The sequence below is a fragment of the Diabrotica undecimpunctata genome, chromosome 4, assembly GCF_040954645.1.
Source record: "Diabrotica undecimpunctata isolate CICGRU chromosome 4, icDiaUnde3, whole genome shotgun sequence".
NCBI classification, from domain to species: domain Eukaryota; kingdom Metazoa; phylum Arthropoda; class Insecta; order Coleoptera; family Chrysomelidae; genus Diabrotica; species Diabrotica undecimpunctata.
Genome location: NC_092806.1, coordinates 2,149,831 through 2,168,562, shown reverse-complemented (window position 1 = coordinate 2,168,562; position 18,732 = coordinate 2,149,831). Strand labels below are relative to the sequence as shown.

At 31.0% G+C, this 18,732-nt stretch overlaps 2 protein-coding genes across 3 annotated transcripts in view; both read right to left on the bottom strand.

Moving 5' to 3' along the window:
• Positions 1 to 18,732, bottom strand: part of LOC140439035 (uncharacterized) — a 30,034-nt gene that overhangs the window by 5,563 nt on the left and 5,739 nt on the right. Inside the window, exon 1 of one of the 2 annotated variants that reach the window (XM_072528671.1) lies at positions 2,496 to 2,699. The exons of the other annotated variant lie outside the window; for it this stretch is intronic. Coding sequence (XP_072384772.1) covers positions 2,496 to 2,535 — 40 coding nt within the window. The 5' untranslated portion in view covers positions 2,536 to 2,699. Of the gene's footprint in view, positions 1 to 2,495; positions 2,700 to 18,732 lie in introns of those variants that run through there. 2 annotated transcript variants of the gene reach the window in all.
• Positions 6,341 to 17,482, bottom strand: LOC140438065 (uncharacterized). Its single transcript, XM_072527778.1, has 4 exons — positions 17,278 to 17,482; positions 13,429 to 13,483; positions 8,589 to 8,664; positions 6,341 to 6,540 (listed from the first exon to the last, which is right to left on the bottom strand). The coding sequence occupies exons 1-4, from the start codon at positions 17,315 to 17,317 to the stop codon at positions 6,367 to 6,369; spliced, it is 345 nt and encodes a 114-aa protein (XP_072383879.1). The 5' UTR covers positions 17,318 to 17,482; the 3' UTR covers positions 6,341 to 6,366.

Sequence of the window (18,732 nt, the reverse complement as noted above, 5' to 3'; positions counted from 1 at the left end):
TTTCCAGCTCAGTTTCTTGTAGTATGTAATTCAATTCTTGGAGCATGTCTTTGATCTCTCCCAGATTATCTGACAGAAGAACGATATCGTAAGCAAAACGTAGATGGTTTAATCTTTCTCCATCGATGGATATTTCTTTCTGTTGCCATGTTAGTCTTTTAAATGCATACTCAAGAACGGTAATGAACAGCTTTGGTGACATAGTATCACCTTGCCTGATTCCCCTTTTATCTTTATTTTATTAGTTGCTGAATGTAGACTTATGGTTGTTGTGGCATTTTCATATATATTTTTAACTATATTACAATATCTGTAGTCGACCCTGCAATCTTGTAGTGCTCTTAAAATGGACGGTAATTCCACTGTATCAAACGCCTTTTTAAAGTCTACAAATATCAATGCCAAGGAACGGTTATATTCGTTAGTTTTTTCTATCAGGGTTTTTAGGCACTGCGGGTGATCGTTTGTGCCGTAATTAGGGCGAAAACCGGCTTGTTCCCGAGGTTGGTAAAAACCTAAGTCAGTTTCTACTATATATAGCTGTTATTTGACAATGACAAATGTAAGTAAGTCTTGTTAGTTATATAAAACTTTTGGCGACATCTAACGTTCAATAGAGTTATTTGAAAAAATAATTTGAGTACATAGGATACCAATAGAGGTCTACGTGTAAGTGGGTATGTCATAATTTTTATTGCCAAAAGTTTCTTTGCTATTGCTATTTTTTGCTGTATACGGTAAGTAATCATATTTATTTGTTGAATAAAAATTATGTAGCTTTCGGGCAACATTGTCAGTTGAGTAATTTAGTAGTTTTTTTAGTATAAGATTTCACTATCTAAAATTTAAATGAAATATTAACTTCCACCTTTTATAGAAAAAAACTATGAAGATAAAATTGTCATATATAATTTCTGTCAATCCAATCTCTACGATTTGACTGACATGGAGGAGTATGATAAAGAAATTGAAAACATCGATATAAATAAAATTATCGTAGACTCAGATGAAGATGATGAACCTCATAATCATCAACTGTTAACTGAAGAAAAGGCTAATCAGACGAATGAAGAACACGAGCATAAAGAACGGCCAAGGAAAGGTAAAAAGTAGTGTAGTCAGTATATTATAGCTATTCTGATAGTGGCATAAAAACCATTCCATTCGAAAATCCATTTATAGACAATAATGCAGTGGAGGTAGCCTTGCCTCTTGAGTATACCAAAAGTAAGAATCAATAATTAACAGAAATTTATCATTCCATCGTTAGAATTGGGCTTATATTTATAATTTTTTAGTCTTAAAAGTTTTATATATAAAAGTTTTTTTATTAAATCAATAAAATGTCTTTTAGTTAAATAGTTCTTTACATACTCGTATCATTAACTAAATTTTGATATCTTCATTAGTGAAGTTAGTACAAACTAGTGTTTCTTGACTGGCATTATCGCTTCTAGGCAACGGATTTAAAAACCGCTTGCCCCTTGCGATTATTTTGTACCACAAGGTGTTATTGTGTGTTATATAAGATTATGTACTAAAAAAAAATAATTTTACATCTATTTTTGGTGTTGCCAGATACAGGGTTAAGTATTTTATCTAACCGTTCTTTTTATTTTGCCTAATTTGTTATAAGGTAACTAGCCTTTATTTTTTTTTTCTCTCTACAAGATTGATTTGTCTTTTTAATTTACTGTCGATTTTAATTTTATGTACGAAAATGGTTCGTTTCGATTTAATTAGAGTCTACCACTCCCTAACACGTGTTTCTGGGTCTACCCGTCATCAGAGAGAGTTTGTAAGGAGACTCAACTTTGATTTGGTTTGATTGTAATTTTACTTCTTATTATTCCGGAATGTGATTCAATGTGTTAAAATATTACATACATTCGGTTTTGGTTAGTATAAAGTCTGTCTCATTTTTGGTTCGGCTATTGGAACTGATTCAAGTTCATTTATTGCTAGATTGTTTCTTATAAACCATATTTAATATGTACAGCCTCGTTTGCTGTAAACATCCAATTTATAATTTCCTATAAGCCTGTTTGTCTTTATTGCTGGGTTTTTGAATTATTTCTGCGTTGAAATCACGTTTTAATATTGTAATATTGGTTGTATTTTCTGATAAAAATGTCTTTGTACAGTTGTTTTACTTCATCATCTAGGTGGCTCGACGTAGCTGCATATATTAGTATTAAGAGTCAGAGATTTGTTAATATTGACGATAACATAGACACATTCATTTAAGATGCTCTTTACTTATGTTACTTGGTTAACTAGTATTTTTTTGGTTAGAATTTCTCTTCCCTTTAATGAAAAATTAAGAAAAATACTCTAAATGCGTAAAAATTACCAAAATGTGATATTAATAACATTATACTAGTAATTTTTTATTATGTTGAGTAAAACCTAGAAGAAACAGCTGCAATTACAAGCTTCAGTGTTTAAGTTTGCATAAAAAAATCTAATCTATTAATTAATAAATTGTTACTTACCAATGAAAGCGAATAGTGTAACAATGAAAATAGGTTTCATCCTGTCTAAAATATTTTAATCACGACCAGTGATATATAAGAATATAATACCAAAAAAACAAAACACCGAAGTTCTTTTTATACTAGAATTATGAATTATTCTTAGATAAAGTAGTACTTTAGCAATTGACTTTGATATTTTATATTTATATAATCAACACAACGAATTATATGGATGATACGCTTAAATATCCAATGTGTACAGGATATAAGTCTTATCTTAGCTTCTTATCTAAATAACACTTAATCTAATTTTAAAAAGCAAATATTTTTTTATACTCAGCTAAAATAAAATTAGAAAAATCGATAGATCTGGATATGAAAAAAAAACATGAAACATCAATTTCGAGTTTAAAGGATATAGGTACTTATCAATTAATTTAAAAAAACCCGACAAAAAATTTCATCATTATAATTATATTTAAATTAATTTAACTTAATTATTTTAGCTTCAGAAAATCAATTAAACACAACTTCAGCAACTCAACTAATCCACAGCAACTCCCTAGGTTTTAGGAATTTTTTTTTGCCAGCATTATCCCCTTCTTGAAATCATTTTTTTTTTCTCTTCTTTACTTGTCTTCGTTAAATTTTTCGGCTAACTTCCTGGTACTAGTGCCATCTTCTCCACTTGCGTTAATTATATCCATTTTTTCTTTGATAGAGTGGCGTTTCTTTTTCCCGTCCTACTAGTTGTTTCTAAAACAATATAATACTACGTAAAAAAAATGTCGACTATTACGCATCAGTCAAAAAAAAGGGGTGTGGCAGAAGTTATACTTTTATACACGCGTTCGTCGTTACATATTTATATGGGAGTTAATCTGCACAATCCTTACATATGTAATGCTATAGGTAAGACATAGCAGAAAGAGAAAAAGAATTAGGTATACAGGTATATGGTGCATCGTTTGCTGTATATAAACAACATTTGACCTGTAATAGGAGTATAGTAAATGAAGGACTAAATCAATATTTTGATGAAAATGTACATAATACATTAGTTTACAATAATAATAATAATATGTATGTGTATTACAATGTAAATTAATAACTCAGTAGTATTTATCAGCGGAAGAGAACGAGAACATCAATTCGGCACTGCTTTTATAGTCAGGAAAAGTCTTGGTCAGACACCCCTGAGTGCCGTCCGTACAAGTATCGATTTGTTTTGCTTGCCCAATCTACACCCCCATAATTTCTATCCCAATTTTCTACCCTATATAATCTTACCCTATGGTCGGCAAAGTATTCGTTACAACAGGACCCTGTCGTTTTTCCAATTTGCTTTTTCAATAATCTACTGATTGTTTACAGATGCATTTTGGGTAGGTATTAAGCATAATAGGCGATAGGATATTTACCTTACAGTATGATTAAATAGTTGATTCTATTCCCTATCAAAAGTCAAATAATAGTTAAAAAACATTTTTAAATATATTTTTAATTGTCTGTATATAATTTAAAATTGTAGTTGTTATCTTTTTTTAAGTCATTAATACCTTTATCTTGTATATTTCCGAATTTGTTTAACTTTACTAAACAATTTTTTTAGTAAGTACAATCATACAGATTATTACAAATTATCAAATTGGTTTATTTTCCAGTAAAGTATTTACTAAATTTTTATTACGGCCAATGGCTGTTAATGGCTCAAATTGACAACGAAAGACACAAACAGCTACTAGATTAAAATGGGTGTCTATTAACATTAAATAATTATAATTAGTAATTTTTATTAGGTTTACATTTCGTTATTTCTATGCACATTTCAGTTATTGTTTTATTTTCGCGTTCATCATAAATGAAATCAACCTCCTCTTTAAATTCCTGGGTGCATATTTCTTTTTCGTCATCTTTTAAAACTAGACATACGAAATATTCCAGAGATTTTGCTGTTTCCTGAAAATTAAAAAAAATATATTATTTTGTATGCAAAACAAATACGACAAATTTTTTTAACATAAAAAATTAGACCTAGATGAAGTAAGAAAACGGAATAACCCAAGTATATTGCTAAACAGAAAGGGAACTATGAAAAACTACACAGATACTATAGTCATCAGAGACGAAAATGCCACCAACACTCTAAAAATCATACAAACAAGCTGATTTTTGCCGAGAATGTCAATTTTACGTGGCCAAAAAATATGCAAAAAAGTTTGACAATTTATTGTACTCTCAAGCTTTCCACCAAACCCCCCTCGTAGAGGAAAACGAAATAAAATCAATTTATCATGAATCTGAATTCGGGCTAGATGTGATCGGAACACTGCTTGGACAACCCCCTTTATCCAATATGTAAGGTAAAACGTCAGCATCTTCCAGAGTACTGCCCAAAAGGAGATAACGGAAAGGTTAAAAGAAGAAAATGCACTGTTTGCTGGAGGTACTGCAAAAAATGAAATGATTCAGTTTACTATTTCCCTCAGTGCTCAGATAGCCCTAGACTTTGTCCCACAAAATGATTTAGAATATTCCATGCAAACAAATAATGTATTTTATTGTTTATTTTAAGGGCAAATTCTGTGTTCTGAACTTTTATTTGTTTTTACGATTATGTAAATTTATATTTTAGTGCTTTATACAATAAATAAATACAAATTTTTTTACAATATTGCCAAGAACGCGTCTAGTGCGTTAATGGGCACCGAGAATGAACTATAATTAACCTGTGCCCACAACGGGCCTAGCGCGTTTTTTTTTGTATACAACTTGTATCAAAATGTTAAGCTTGGTATAAGAAAAATTCACGTGGCACCCAGTGTGACACATTTTTCGCCCAGGCCGCGAATGTGTTAAATAAAATATGAGAGTGTAAATGGTAAATAACTCTTACCTTGGAAACGCCTTCAATAATAAAAGCTTCTATAACATTAGCAAGTATTAAACAAACTTCACAGTCTGAGTCAGTTCGAAAAAGGTACAAAGAAATATAAAGCTAGAATAAAATTAATATTTGATAACAAAAAAGGTTTATTTATACTATAATGATAAATTATTAAGATATTTTAAAAACAACTTCACATAATATTTAACAAAGCTGTTAATATTATTTAACATTAAAAGACATATTGAGTGATATTTTACCAGAGGAGAAAGTTATAATAAGAAGTGATTTTATTGCACACGTGGACCAATTGAAGGCAGAATATGAATCAATACATGAAGCGCTAGAATTTGAAAGTAAAAATTAAGCTGGAGATGACATTCTTAAATTATCAACAGCATTAGATATAGCCTTTGTTAAGTTCTTCTTCTTTAAGTTACATCTTCTATCGAAGGTTGGAAATCATCATGGCTATGCGGACTCTGTTGACTGCCGCTCTAAAAAGTTCTGCACTACTGCATTCAAACCATTCCCTTAAGTTCTTAAGCCAGGATTTCGCTTTACTCGGATTTTGCCTTGCATTATAAGTTGTAATAATGCGTATTTTTGCCCGCTTATCATATGTCCTAAGTACTCAAGTTTTCGTCTTTTGATAGTTAAGCTCCGGTTCACTGAGTACCTACCTGTTTAGTTTTGTTATAGATGTACTGATAAAGAAGGTATGTGGGGGCTCCTTCGTTAATGCTCTTTGCAGATGATATCGTCTTAGTGAAAAAGAGCAAAGAAATGTTAAAGAAGAAGTTGGAGAGGTGAAGAAGAGCTCTTAAAGAGGGAGGCCTTAAGGTTATTAGGTTACAAACGGAATATATGTGGTTCGTTTGAAGAAGAATGGTTGGAATTATCTTCTGATTTTCGTGGCCAAAAATTATGAAAGTCACTAAATTTTACAAAATTATTGAATTAAAAAAAAAGACGGTTTTTTATATAAATAAAATTTAATAACTAATTTTTCTTAGGATTACACTGTTTCATATCTAAGCACATGTCTGCGACAGTTTTATCATCATCTTCTGCATAAACATAATCAACATCGCCCACATAAGACTGCAAGCAAATTTCTTTCAGATCGGGTAAGAAGAGGTTACATACATGATCCTTTTCTTCTTTTATTTCATCCTAAAAATAAAATATTACACGAATTAAGGATTATATTGGTATAAATTTTAAACTTTTTTTTTTTTAATTATTTACAATTAGTAATTACATTTAGCAATGCTGTATGTACAGCATTAGCTTATTTTGAAAAACACAAAAATGTAAAAATTATTATTTTTCTCAAAATATTATCAGTAGAAGTGGCACACAAAAATTGATTAGTCCTTGAAAGGAAAAAAAAATTAATAAATGTTGTCTTTCTATTAAGCCGTCTTCTCTGTAGGTTGACAATCCAAATGACAATTTTGTAGCTTTAAAAACTGCAGCACGAAACGTTTCTGCATGTAGAAGACACACCAGCTCCTAAGGTCCTTCAACTACGATTTCTGAACCGTTCTACTATTATTTTACTCTTTATTTTTTAACAAATTATCAAAGTGTTGCATTTTCTCTACATATAGTAAATAATAATTTATTAATTTACTAATAGACAGAATAACCCTTTTAATCTGTTTTTCTTAGGTTTGCATAGGTTATGCATAACTGCTCCTAGAATTTTGTAATCACTTGGTTGGCCAAATACACGACGTATACTTTGCTTTCTGCCTAGTGGTCCCAGCGTAGGACTACTTAAACAGTTTAAAGGTGGTTCCATTGTGGAACCATTAAGCGGTAAAATGTTAAGGGCAGCGAGAAGCATGGAAGCATTAGAGGAGCATATACCATTTCCTCTGTCAAGCAAAAGCAGCTCAAAACCAGAATTCCTAAGGATCAAGGTTTGCGGAAAACTACTTTTTTATTTTATTTTAGATTTTATTTTTAAAAAGTGCACTGTGTAGACGGATATACACAAAAAGGAAATAAATTAATAAAAAATGTAGAAATATGTATTTTTAAAATACCTAAGACAATATCAGACGAGAATGCAAAGCAACATTTAATAGAAACGGATCATATTCACCCTATGTTTGGTGGTCACGTAGGAAATAATAGACTAATAAAAAAAGCTTAAATCAAATTTGAAATGCAAGAATGTCGAAATAACATGTAAGAAGTGTAAGAAGATATATCAAAAATTGTTAAAAATGTAAAGTTAACAAGCCAAAACAACGTCTTAAAAATGTAAACCGATACTGCATAACAATATGGTTATTACACATTAACAACATTAAAGTTAATTTTATATGGGTACCGTCACATACTGGAATCTAAGGAAACGGGGTTGTAGATAAAATAGAAAAAAATGCACCTACTAACCCAAACGCAGAAGAGAAAACGAAAGTTTTTGACACCGATCTGAAAGCATTCTTTAAAGAAAGGATTAATTCAATATGGCAGGATACATGGAACAACTCCCCAACCAAGCTGTACGAAGTTGATAAAAATCATAAAAAATTCCCAAAATTTAACAATAGAAGACAACAAGTAACTTTCACTCGCCTCCGGATTGGCCATACTCGGTTAACACACGACTACCTACTAAAACGCACTGATAAACCTGTGTGTGACATGTGTAAAAGTGTCTTAACGGTAAAACATTGTTTATTGTAAAATGTATAACATACCATCAACATTAAACAGTGCTCTTGGAAAAGACAGTAATACTAAAAATATTTTCGCCTTTCTCAAAGACTGCAAGCTGCTATCAAAAATCTAATATTTTACTGTCTATAGATCTAGGTTTATTTCTTTTTATGTATTGCTATAGTTAATATTCTATTGTTAAGTTCTAACTCTGTATCAAAATCCATACACGCTAATAACCCTGCGTGGTTGATGCGTCATATAAGGAAAAAAAAGTAGTAATAATAAAAATTAGGTAATTTAAATATGTGAAGTAAATAATGTAACAGGCATATTTTGGTTGGTTTATATACTATTTTATGAGCACCATAACTCTAAACAGTACTTTTTTACATTTACATAAATTTTCTTATGCCTGTCTTTTCTGAGCTATTATTATACTAAAATATTACTTGAATTTTCCAAACTGATATTGCATAATATAATATTAAAATAAACTTAGATATTAATTTATACTATAATAAAAAATCAAAATGTATTCTTACCTTATTAAAGCCCCGATTCTTGTAACCTTTGATGAAATTTACAACCACAAGGCAAACTTCACAGCTTTGCTCATCTCTAAATAGATACAAAGAAATAATAAAGGTTAAATTATTTTTAAATTAACTCTAATAATAAAATTTACTTCTGAGATTCTGGGAGTACTTTGTACAAAATATGCAATACTTTTCCAGTCTTATTTGATTGGTTGATAACTGTGGTGTAATTTTTCTGTGCTGCTTCTATCTTTAACAATAATTATTTTATTTTAGATAGTCCCGGACGTTTATTATTTTGTCAGTTCTTTATTATATTTAGAATCCAGTCTTTGGTCGGTTCCTCTATTTTTGTTTTACGGTAATATTTAACTTCACGTAAAATGCCTCTACAATTCGCTTCTACGTATTTCATATAAGTCCTATTAGAACTCATCAGAGCAACTCAGTAAGAAGTTGACTCAAATCTTTTTCATAAAGAAAGTAATGACATATAAGAAAAAAACAAAAAGTAAAAATCCACGATGAGTGGACCAACATAGGAAATCTAAAGTAACATTGCCCATTATATCAATTCATCAAAGGAATATCCTTTTACGAACTGGCTTTTAATACTCTAATACTACTTTTTACTCTTTGGGGCTTCTTACTAAGTTACTCTGCACTATACGTAAAAACAAATCTTAACTGTGTTGTCTACGTCTTTATTTACTCTTATTTTTAGTATTAGAAGTCAGAAGTTTTACTTTTTGCTTCTCTATTAGATGTCGCAATATGCGTCTTTAGGAAGTTATTAGTTTATACCTTTTTATATAAAGGATTTTATTCAAAATTTTTTAATATATGGTATACAGCCAAATACAGGAACTTTGTTTCCTTGTGGATTTTTATTAGTTTATGTCTTTCTTTGACGGAAATATTTGATTTCACGTTTAAGGCTTCTTACTGAATAGCTCCTCTTCTTCTTTAATTAAGTGCCCTCTCCGCTACGGAATTTGGCAATCATCATTGCCATTCGTATCTTTGAAGCTGTTGCTCTAAATAATTGGTTAGATCTGCACTGGAACCCGTCTCTTAAATTGCACAGCCAAGATTTACGTCGTCTCCCCACGCTTCGTTTGCCCTGAATCTTTCCTTGGATAATTAACTGGAGCAATCGGTACTTTTTCCCTCTTATCATATGACCAAGAAATTCCAACTTTCTTCTCTTGATGGTGATCAACAGCTTCCGTTCTTTGTTCATTCTTCGAAAAACAACACTATTTGTTATTTTGTCTGTCCAAGGTATTTTCAAAATTCTTTTGTATGTCCACATTTCGAAGGCCTCTAGTTTATCGGTATTGCTCGTGTTTAAAGTCCAAGTCTCTACTCCTTTCAGCAGTATCGAGAAGATGTAGCATCTTACCAATCTCATTTTCAGGTTTAAGTTAATGTTATGACTTCCCAGAATGTCCTTTATATTAACAAAAGTAGCTCGAGCCTTTCCAATTCTAGTTTTTATTTCTTCTGTGATGTAATTGTTGTTATTAACGCTTGTTCCCAAATATTTATGTTTGTGCACCCTCTCGATTTCGGTATTGTGAATGTACAGGTTTGCATTGATCTTGGTTTTTTTTTTAATAATCATGAATTTCGTTTTCTTGACGTTCATTGTTAACCCTTTCTCTTCACTAGCTGTGACTACCTTGTTTAAAATGGCTTGCAGGTCTTCTACTGTCTCCGCCATTAAAACCGTATCATCTGCGTATCTAATATTATTAATTGGTTGGCCGTTAACTTTTATCCCAATCTCTTCTTCCTCCGATGCTTTCTTTATAATTTCTTCCGAATAGAGATTAAACAGCATTGGTGACAGCACACATCCTTGTCTAACTCCTTTTTTAATTTGAATTTAATTTGTTGTGCCATTCTCGATGCATGCGACTGTCTTCTGATTATAATACAGAGTAGATATTATTCTTATGTCGCGAGTGTCTAACTGTTTAGCTTCCAAGATCTCTAAAAGTTGGTCATGCCTGACGTTATCAAACGCCTTGTTGTATTCAATGAAACAAGCAAATATATCTTGATTTACATCCAAACACCTCTGTGCTAAGATGTTAAAAGCAAATAATGCTTCGCGAGTTCCATATCCCTCCCGGAATCCAAACTGAGTTTCTCCGATATCTTCTTCCAATTTTCTGTAAATTCTATTGTGAATTATTTTGAGGAATATTTTTTAAGTATGGCTTATCAGACTGATCGTACGATGATTACTGCACTGCTTAGCATGTGCCTTCTTGAGAAGAGGGACAAAGGTTGATCTTAGCCATTCTTCAGGAATTATACTGTTTTCATAAATCTTGTTAAATAAGTCTACTAACAAATGGATCCGATCTTCGTCTATCAACTTTAGTATATCCGCTGGTAGCTCGTCTGGTCCTGGAGCTTTGCTATTCTTTGATGACTTCACCGCTTGCATTACTTCTTCTTTGCTTATTTCTGAACCTGTCTCCTCTACAAAATTATCACAAGGAGGCTGCCTTTGATCGTCAAACAGTTCTTCTATGTATGTCTGCCAATGTTTTAGTTTCTCCTCTGTTTCCATTATCATGTTCCCTTGTTGGTCTATAATTACTGTCTGCTTCCTGTTTCTATTGTTGATCATTTCTTTAACTTTCTTGTGAAGATAGAACGAATCATATTTGGCTTTCAAGTTTTTAATCTCCTTACATTTGTCTTGTAACCATTGTTTTTTAGTGTCGCAGATTTTTCTTTTGATCTCTGTGTTAATTTGCTTATACTGTTCTTCATTTTTGACTTTCGATAGTCTTCGAGAATTCATCAATAACAAAATTTCGTCACTCATCCATTCTTTCTGTTTCTTTTGTTTTTCTCTCTTCAGAATATTTATAGTGGGCTCCAGCACGTTCTTTTTAATAATGGCCCAGTGTTTATTAATGTGTAGTTCTGGTTTAGATTCGATTGTGTTTTTATATCTGTTGTTTATGGTTATATAATCTATTTGATTTTGTATAATATGGTCTTTAGTGTCTCTAGGAGAGTTCCATGTATATACTCGTCTACTTGGTAGTTGATAAAATGTGTTTTTAATTATAAAATTATTTTCCTGGCAAAATTGCAACAGCCGATCGCTATATTGCCGATGGCCAAGACCATATTTTCCAACCCATTTGCCACATTCTCCTTTCCCAATTTTCGCATTCCAATCTCCCATTATTATTGTAATGTCTCTAGACTTAACAACTTTCAGTGTTTGTTCAATGGTTTTATAAAATTCTTCTGTGTGTTCTTCGCTACTCTCCGCTGTAGGAGCATATATTTGAAATATATTTAGTCTTCCCTGAATGGTTGACAGTTGTAGAAATATAACTCTATCTGACACTGGTATAAAGTTTATAATCGACTTATTTATTTCCTTGGTAACCATTATTGCCACTCCATTACTACGATGATTGTCATTTCGTCCTGAAAAATATATGGTACCGAATAGCTCTGATGAATCCTAAAAGGACGAAATATGTAAAAGGGAAATGTAGAGGCACTATACGTAAAATTAAATTTTATCTGTCTTTTCCATAACTTTATTTAATCTTATTTTAAGTATTAGAAGGCAGTTCATAAAAGTTTTTTACTTTGATGAATCGATATGATGTGGAATGCAATTTTCGGTTTCAATGTCGGTCCATTCATCGTCTGCTTACTTTGTAAATCGTAGAAGTCAAAGATTTAAGTAAAATTTTGAATTTGGGTTTCGGACAAATAAAAATCTGTGGATATTTACATTATGCTTTAAATATTTAAGTATGTTGTACAATCTACTTTCAAACACCACTCTAAGTAATTGATTTTTAAAAGATATAACTTTTTAAACGAATACTACGTTATTATCATCGAATTAGAATCTATAGAGAAGCTATGAGCATATTAACGTGTGTATTAAAAACGGCGTAGGTAGGCGTGGCTAACGATGATACCAATATGGCAGTGGGATCATGGCCGGAATCAATAATATTAAAACTACTATAAAAATGTGACTAGTGGTTCAGATTTAATCATAATCTAAAAAAGTGCAATAGGTACATTTTTAATAAACTATGATTTATTTATCCCGCGGTAAACACTAAAAACACGATATACATAAAGATAAATTAATACAGTCAAATACTATTAATTTATTCTCTGAAATACGGGCCATTACTTTGTTTACATATTTGTATACTAACCTGTAGAATTTTATTCCTAAATATTTTTTATTAACATTGCTTCTACTACTGCAACTACGTTGAGAACAAGAAACCATTATTATGCACAATCACAATATTATATTATTACAGTTTCTATAAAAGGATTAAAATACTAAAAATATTCGAAAAACAACAAACGTAAACAAACATATACGATCTGTCAAAAGTGTCAAAACAATCTTAACAATATGGCCGAAGTGAGGTCGTTTTTAGTCACGTGATGCCCTCTCCATAGATTCTAACTCGATGGTTATATTAATGATACCAAGACCTCTTTAGCAATGTGCTGTGAATAGTAATAAAGTATAGAGTAGCTGCTAAGTAAACTCAATAATTAATAACCTTAATGCTAGTAATGTTAAAGGAGATTTTGAAAATTTGTCAGTGCCTTCTTCTCCAAAGTATGTCAAAGATTTACTGTTGTATTTTAAAATACATAGTTTTTTTCTGTGTAATATCACCAGAATTTTGTACCTTTCCTTTAACTTGATTAACTACAAAAAACAATTTTGTTGGGCTATAACAATTGAGTAAAAATTTAACGATTTTTAGATGATGACTGTCTCTTATTTCTACTGAACGCTTAATATTTTACTTACGGATCCGGCGTTGGGCTTGTTTCGGAGGTTAAAAGTGTTGCTGATAGCGCAATACCTGAAGAATATGAAAACATTTTTCTTTTACTAAATAAATTAATAAAATATTAATACAGCATTAATATATTACACAGCAAAATATTAGCTCAACCTGTAAAGGTTATGCTATTAATTGTTTACCTATATGATAGAAGGTAGGGGGTTCATTTTGCGACATAAATGGAAATATCTATACAGCGTTCCACGTTAAGAAAATAACATTGCGGAGATAGGGCCATGTATTTCTTATGGACGATAGAAGCGCAGCGATGCCACGATGAACACAAGCACGGTTCAGGGTTGTATAATTTGTATTTTCGTTTTCACAGACATGAATTAAATTAATGTTTTTTAACGTAATTGACCAAAAGTGCCCATTCGAAACAAGAGATGAAAAGTATGGAAAATGATTTTAATTAAATAAATAGTACCTATTTACAAAAGATAATTTTAATTTATCTTATTTTAATTATAGTAATGACAGTTTATTTGTTTTTCGGTAAGAATATCATATACCATGAATCATAGAAATCAGTAGAAAATATTGCTTAGTTAAATCATGCACTTTGCCGGCTATTAAAGATTTAAAAACAAATAAACGGACCGCTTGGAATGCATATATCTAATTACTAATTGCAACTTAAAATAAAACGGTGTGCGTATGTCAGCGATTTTATGTTGTTCTCTGAGATTGCATAATGATAATAAGGCTTTGTGCTTTGTGGTTCTTCAGTTGTTATTCTAACTTTACAGTTAAATGTTAATTGAAAATGGAAATTCGAAAAATATATCGACAATCTAGTAAATCGCATGCCTGAGAGTTTTGGCAACACTGATCTCCATAAGCCTAATGTTATTTTCTTAACTTGGACCGCTCTATAGATACTTTTTAAAACTGCAAGTTTGCTATCTATAAAAAGGTATGCTTTCAATAAAAATTCATTTTATATTGTTAAAATTTCTCTGGTTTTTTTGGCCTAATTTTTGTCTATATTTTTTGTAAAGAATTTCACAGTACATGGTCGACCATGCAATAATAACTGCAGCTGCTATTTATTTTTCACTCACCGTTTCTGATGAGTCTTTCAATGGTTAAAAATTGCATTACTATGAATGACAAAAGAGAGCTTTATCATATTAAAATTTAAAACTCCCTCTTAACCTTCTTATTAAATAGAGGCTACTAAATTTCCTTTTGCATTATCGTATCATTCAGTTGGGAGTTTTCTTTTTGAACTTGTTACTTGGTGTGAAATAAATAAAGTTTCTTAGTCTGTATTAAAGTTAAAGGTCCAGTTAATATGAAATTACAAATAAATCAACTCTCCTGTCTATTGGTCTCCTGTCTATTGGTCCTGTTTTTCAAACCAGCAGTTACACTAAAGATACTGATCTTGTTAATTTTGAGAAAATTTCAAACATAGATAAAATAGGAAACTTTCTGAATGTCCACAAGGAAATGTGATATGAGAGATTTTCTTTAATGAGTAAAAGTAAAAAATGTGATAAGTAGCATTTTTGAAGTCAAACACTTAAAACGATTTTTTCATAGACCCGTATATACAGGGTGATCAACTTTTGTGACAAAGTTCGTTATATTTATTGCAATAGGAGATACCAAACAGGTTAATACATTTAAAAATAATAAACAAACTTTAAATGTGTGTTTTGATGTGTATATCATTTATAGAGTATTAGAAAAATCAATGATTTAATTAAATTTTTCTAATAATTTAAAAACTATGGCTACAAGGACGTTGAACTTGTTACGATTTTCAATAGTTATACCACTATTGATTCAATTTTCGCGAGAAGTCTGTCGATTTACTTCTAAACGAAACTGAGTTGCTTGAAAACACCACGAGTCCGTAGGACGAGTGGGGTTTTCTTTAAGAAACTCAGTTGAGTTTAGAAATAAAAGACAGACTTATAAGCTAAATTAAATCACAAGTGGTATTTTATTAGACTATTTCATGAACAAAGTGATAGGTCAAAAATTCAGTAGAATGAGAGGAAGGAATTTAATAATAATACATTTGATCTAGGTAACCCAAATCTACCCATTTTTTGAATAATTCACAATTAGTCACAATCATGAAATATTTATTATAACTAATTATTTTTTACCTATAACAATAAATAATTTGTACACGAAAAAAATACATTATTCTCGACTATAATTATTATAAACGGTGCAATTGTAAAAATTTTGAATAGTATGACCGTTATTAGGTGGATACAATATATTGTTGCTATTATTACTTGATGTACTTGGAGTATTCCTAAAAGTATTCACTATGTTCTGATGATATTCGGCACTAAGATGTAAATACGGTTTCATCGAGTTCGAACTTCCATGTCCAGTAATTTTCATAGCTTGTTGTTCACTAACGCCAGATTGTAGTAACTGACTAACTGCAGTGGTACGATTAGAGTGATTCGTTATTTTCACTTTTTTAGTGTCTAATCTTATCTTTTCTACAGACATTTTTGTCCATTTTGATATTGTATTAATACCAATAGGACAATTCTTGTACCAATTACTATTATTATATTTATTCCACTTGCCATTCACAGTCAGAAAAAGTCTATCATTGGTAATAGTTTCCCTTTTCGATGTAAGTTTCCGATATAATCTCACAGGACACATTTCAGGATTCTTAAAATTTTGAGTAAGCCATTTATTATCTGCACAGTTTTTATCACCACCTTGGCGGGTTTTGGAGAATATCGGGTCATATGCAATTCTGTTTGTTAAACAGCCTTTGTTGTTAGTCTCTTCCTTGAAAAAATGTAACATGGAAAAACTTGCTTCGTTACCTCTTCAAGCTAATTCTACGGCAGCTATATGAAAAAACTTCTTTTGGAGTCCCTCTGGCGTGTCTTCGTCCCATTGTAAGCACATATTTTTATATTCATCCGAAGTCAAAGCGACAGAACTCATTTTCCTTTTATCGGGTACAGTTTGCAACAATTTTCTCTTACTATCACGAGCCGCTCTCGCTTCCTTGAAGGTTATATCTTTGAAGGGATCGATATGTCTCTGATACTCACAGAAATATTTTTCTTGTACCAATTTTGCAGTAGTGTTCCATATGGTTTTAATAACACTCTCCTTGTAATCACTACCATCAATTTTTCGCATGTTGAAGGCCCAGTCTTTTAGAATGAATGCTAGTCTTTCGTTGTTATTTTCTGCATCTAATTTGTAGTTGCGATCCACACAGAACATCATAAATTGTCTCCATATATAAGATTTAAATTTTCTTGTGTTACTCGGTATATTTTCTTTAATGTTTTGGTTTATAACTTCGTTTGAAGTACCATCGAAACGACTCATTTTGACGTATACAGCTACAATAATTTTTTTGGCAAACGTCAAACTTTGCTTTGCGAATGGTATCCATGGTTACGTCGTTGAAAACACGAAGCTGATAGACCAATCAGAATTGAAAGACAGTTGGTGTTTTCATTTAAATTTGGTTACAACTTAGTAAACGCCCCGCATAATACAAAAGACCTGTATATTCTACTAACGAGGAAGTGAAACGTATTTTAAATTTACAATAAAATATAGCGTGTTTTATTTAAAAAAAGAACACATCTTTGATGCGGTACAGAGTTCTTAAAGATCGTATATATTTGCAACCAATTTTAAAATGTGAAGCTTACGTCTTATTTATTTTAATAACTATTTTGGTATCTTCTAAACAACTGACTTTGTCCCAGCAGTTAAAAATAACAGTTGAACACTCTGTAAAATGCGAACAAAATATAGATAAAAACTATTTATAATTTGAGAATAAAACTTACCAATACAAACAAAAAATGTAATAACTGAGATTGTTTTCATCTTGTCTAAAATATTTAATCACAAATAGTAGTAGTAGTAGTAGCCAATAGGAACATACCACCAAAAAAACAAAATATTTAACTCTTTTATATAGAAACAATATACTTAAGTCAAGTGGTAATGTAGCAATTTGTGATATTTTGCATATAATGGGATGTATAGTACTGGTGAGAGGTTTTAGTCTTTAAAATGTCTACGAAACGATTTTTATCATTATTTTTTTTCTGTTAATATAACACTTAAAGATAAGGACATATAAATAACGTTAATAAATTAATAATTAATATTAAGTATAATGGATATATTAACGGTTTCGAAAGATAAGGACAATAATAAATTAAAAGTATATTTAACTTTATATAAAATGTTTATGTAAAATATAAATGCCAGATTAATAAATATAATAGTTATTTATTCACCAAGGGTGTTTATTACGCCCGGAGAGCAACACAATCCAGCCAGATGCTTTAACCTGAGGGATGGATTTTGCTAGATGGACTTAACCATCCGGTAACACCAGTGGTACATACAAGATTTTATTTTTCATCACATAAAATAAAAACTAAAGTTGAGAATGTTTTAATTTTTATTTTACTGCACCTACAAAGTATGTACATACAGTGATGACGTCATCGGCTCTTTTTTTAAATGTAACACCATTTATTTTAGGACATTTTTATATCGATAAAAATGTGATGATTAAAAAAAAAGGATAATACTGGGGGTCTAACGGATATAATTGGAAAGATATGCTCTTAGACAATTAATTTTGATTGATTTATTATAGTAATAAATTATAAATAAATTATAATAAATAACTTGAAAGTAATCTAGTAATTAACACATGACTTAATCTTAAATGTTCGAATTGTAGCCCTTGTTGTATTTCACAGTAACCCAAACGTTGTACAAATTCTTGTAGAACCTTGTTTATGCTTGCTTAATAAATATTGTTTATTTCTTCACAAATTCTTGTTTTTAAGTCTCCAATATGTGCAGGTTTCATTTTTGTAAACAATATTCTTTAAATGACCACATAAAATAATTCAAAGGATTGAGGTCTGGCGACCTCGCTGGCCATTCAATATCTTCACGTCCTCCAATCCACCTGTTCGGAAAAATTTCGATTAGGTACCTTCGAACATCTAAAGCATAATGCGGAAGCGCACCATCCTGTTGAAACCATAAACTTTTATCGAAACGTCCAAGATTAATTGTACTGGAGAATAAATTAACTAAAGTAGGTACCAGATACCCACTTAAAAACTGAACCAGTTGAGACCAGAATAGGGTCCAATGATTTTACTTCTTACAATGCCAGCCCATACGTTTACCTTTTGCAGGTATTGTGTATGATGTTCCCGCATCCAGTTGTAGTTTTGCTTTGCCCAGTATCTACAATCCTGACTGTTGAC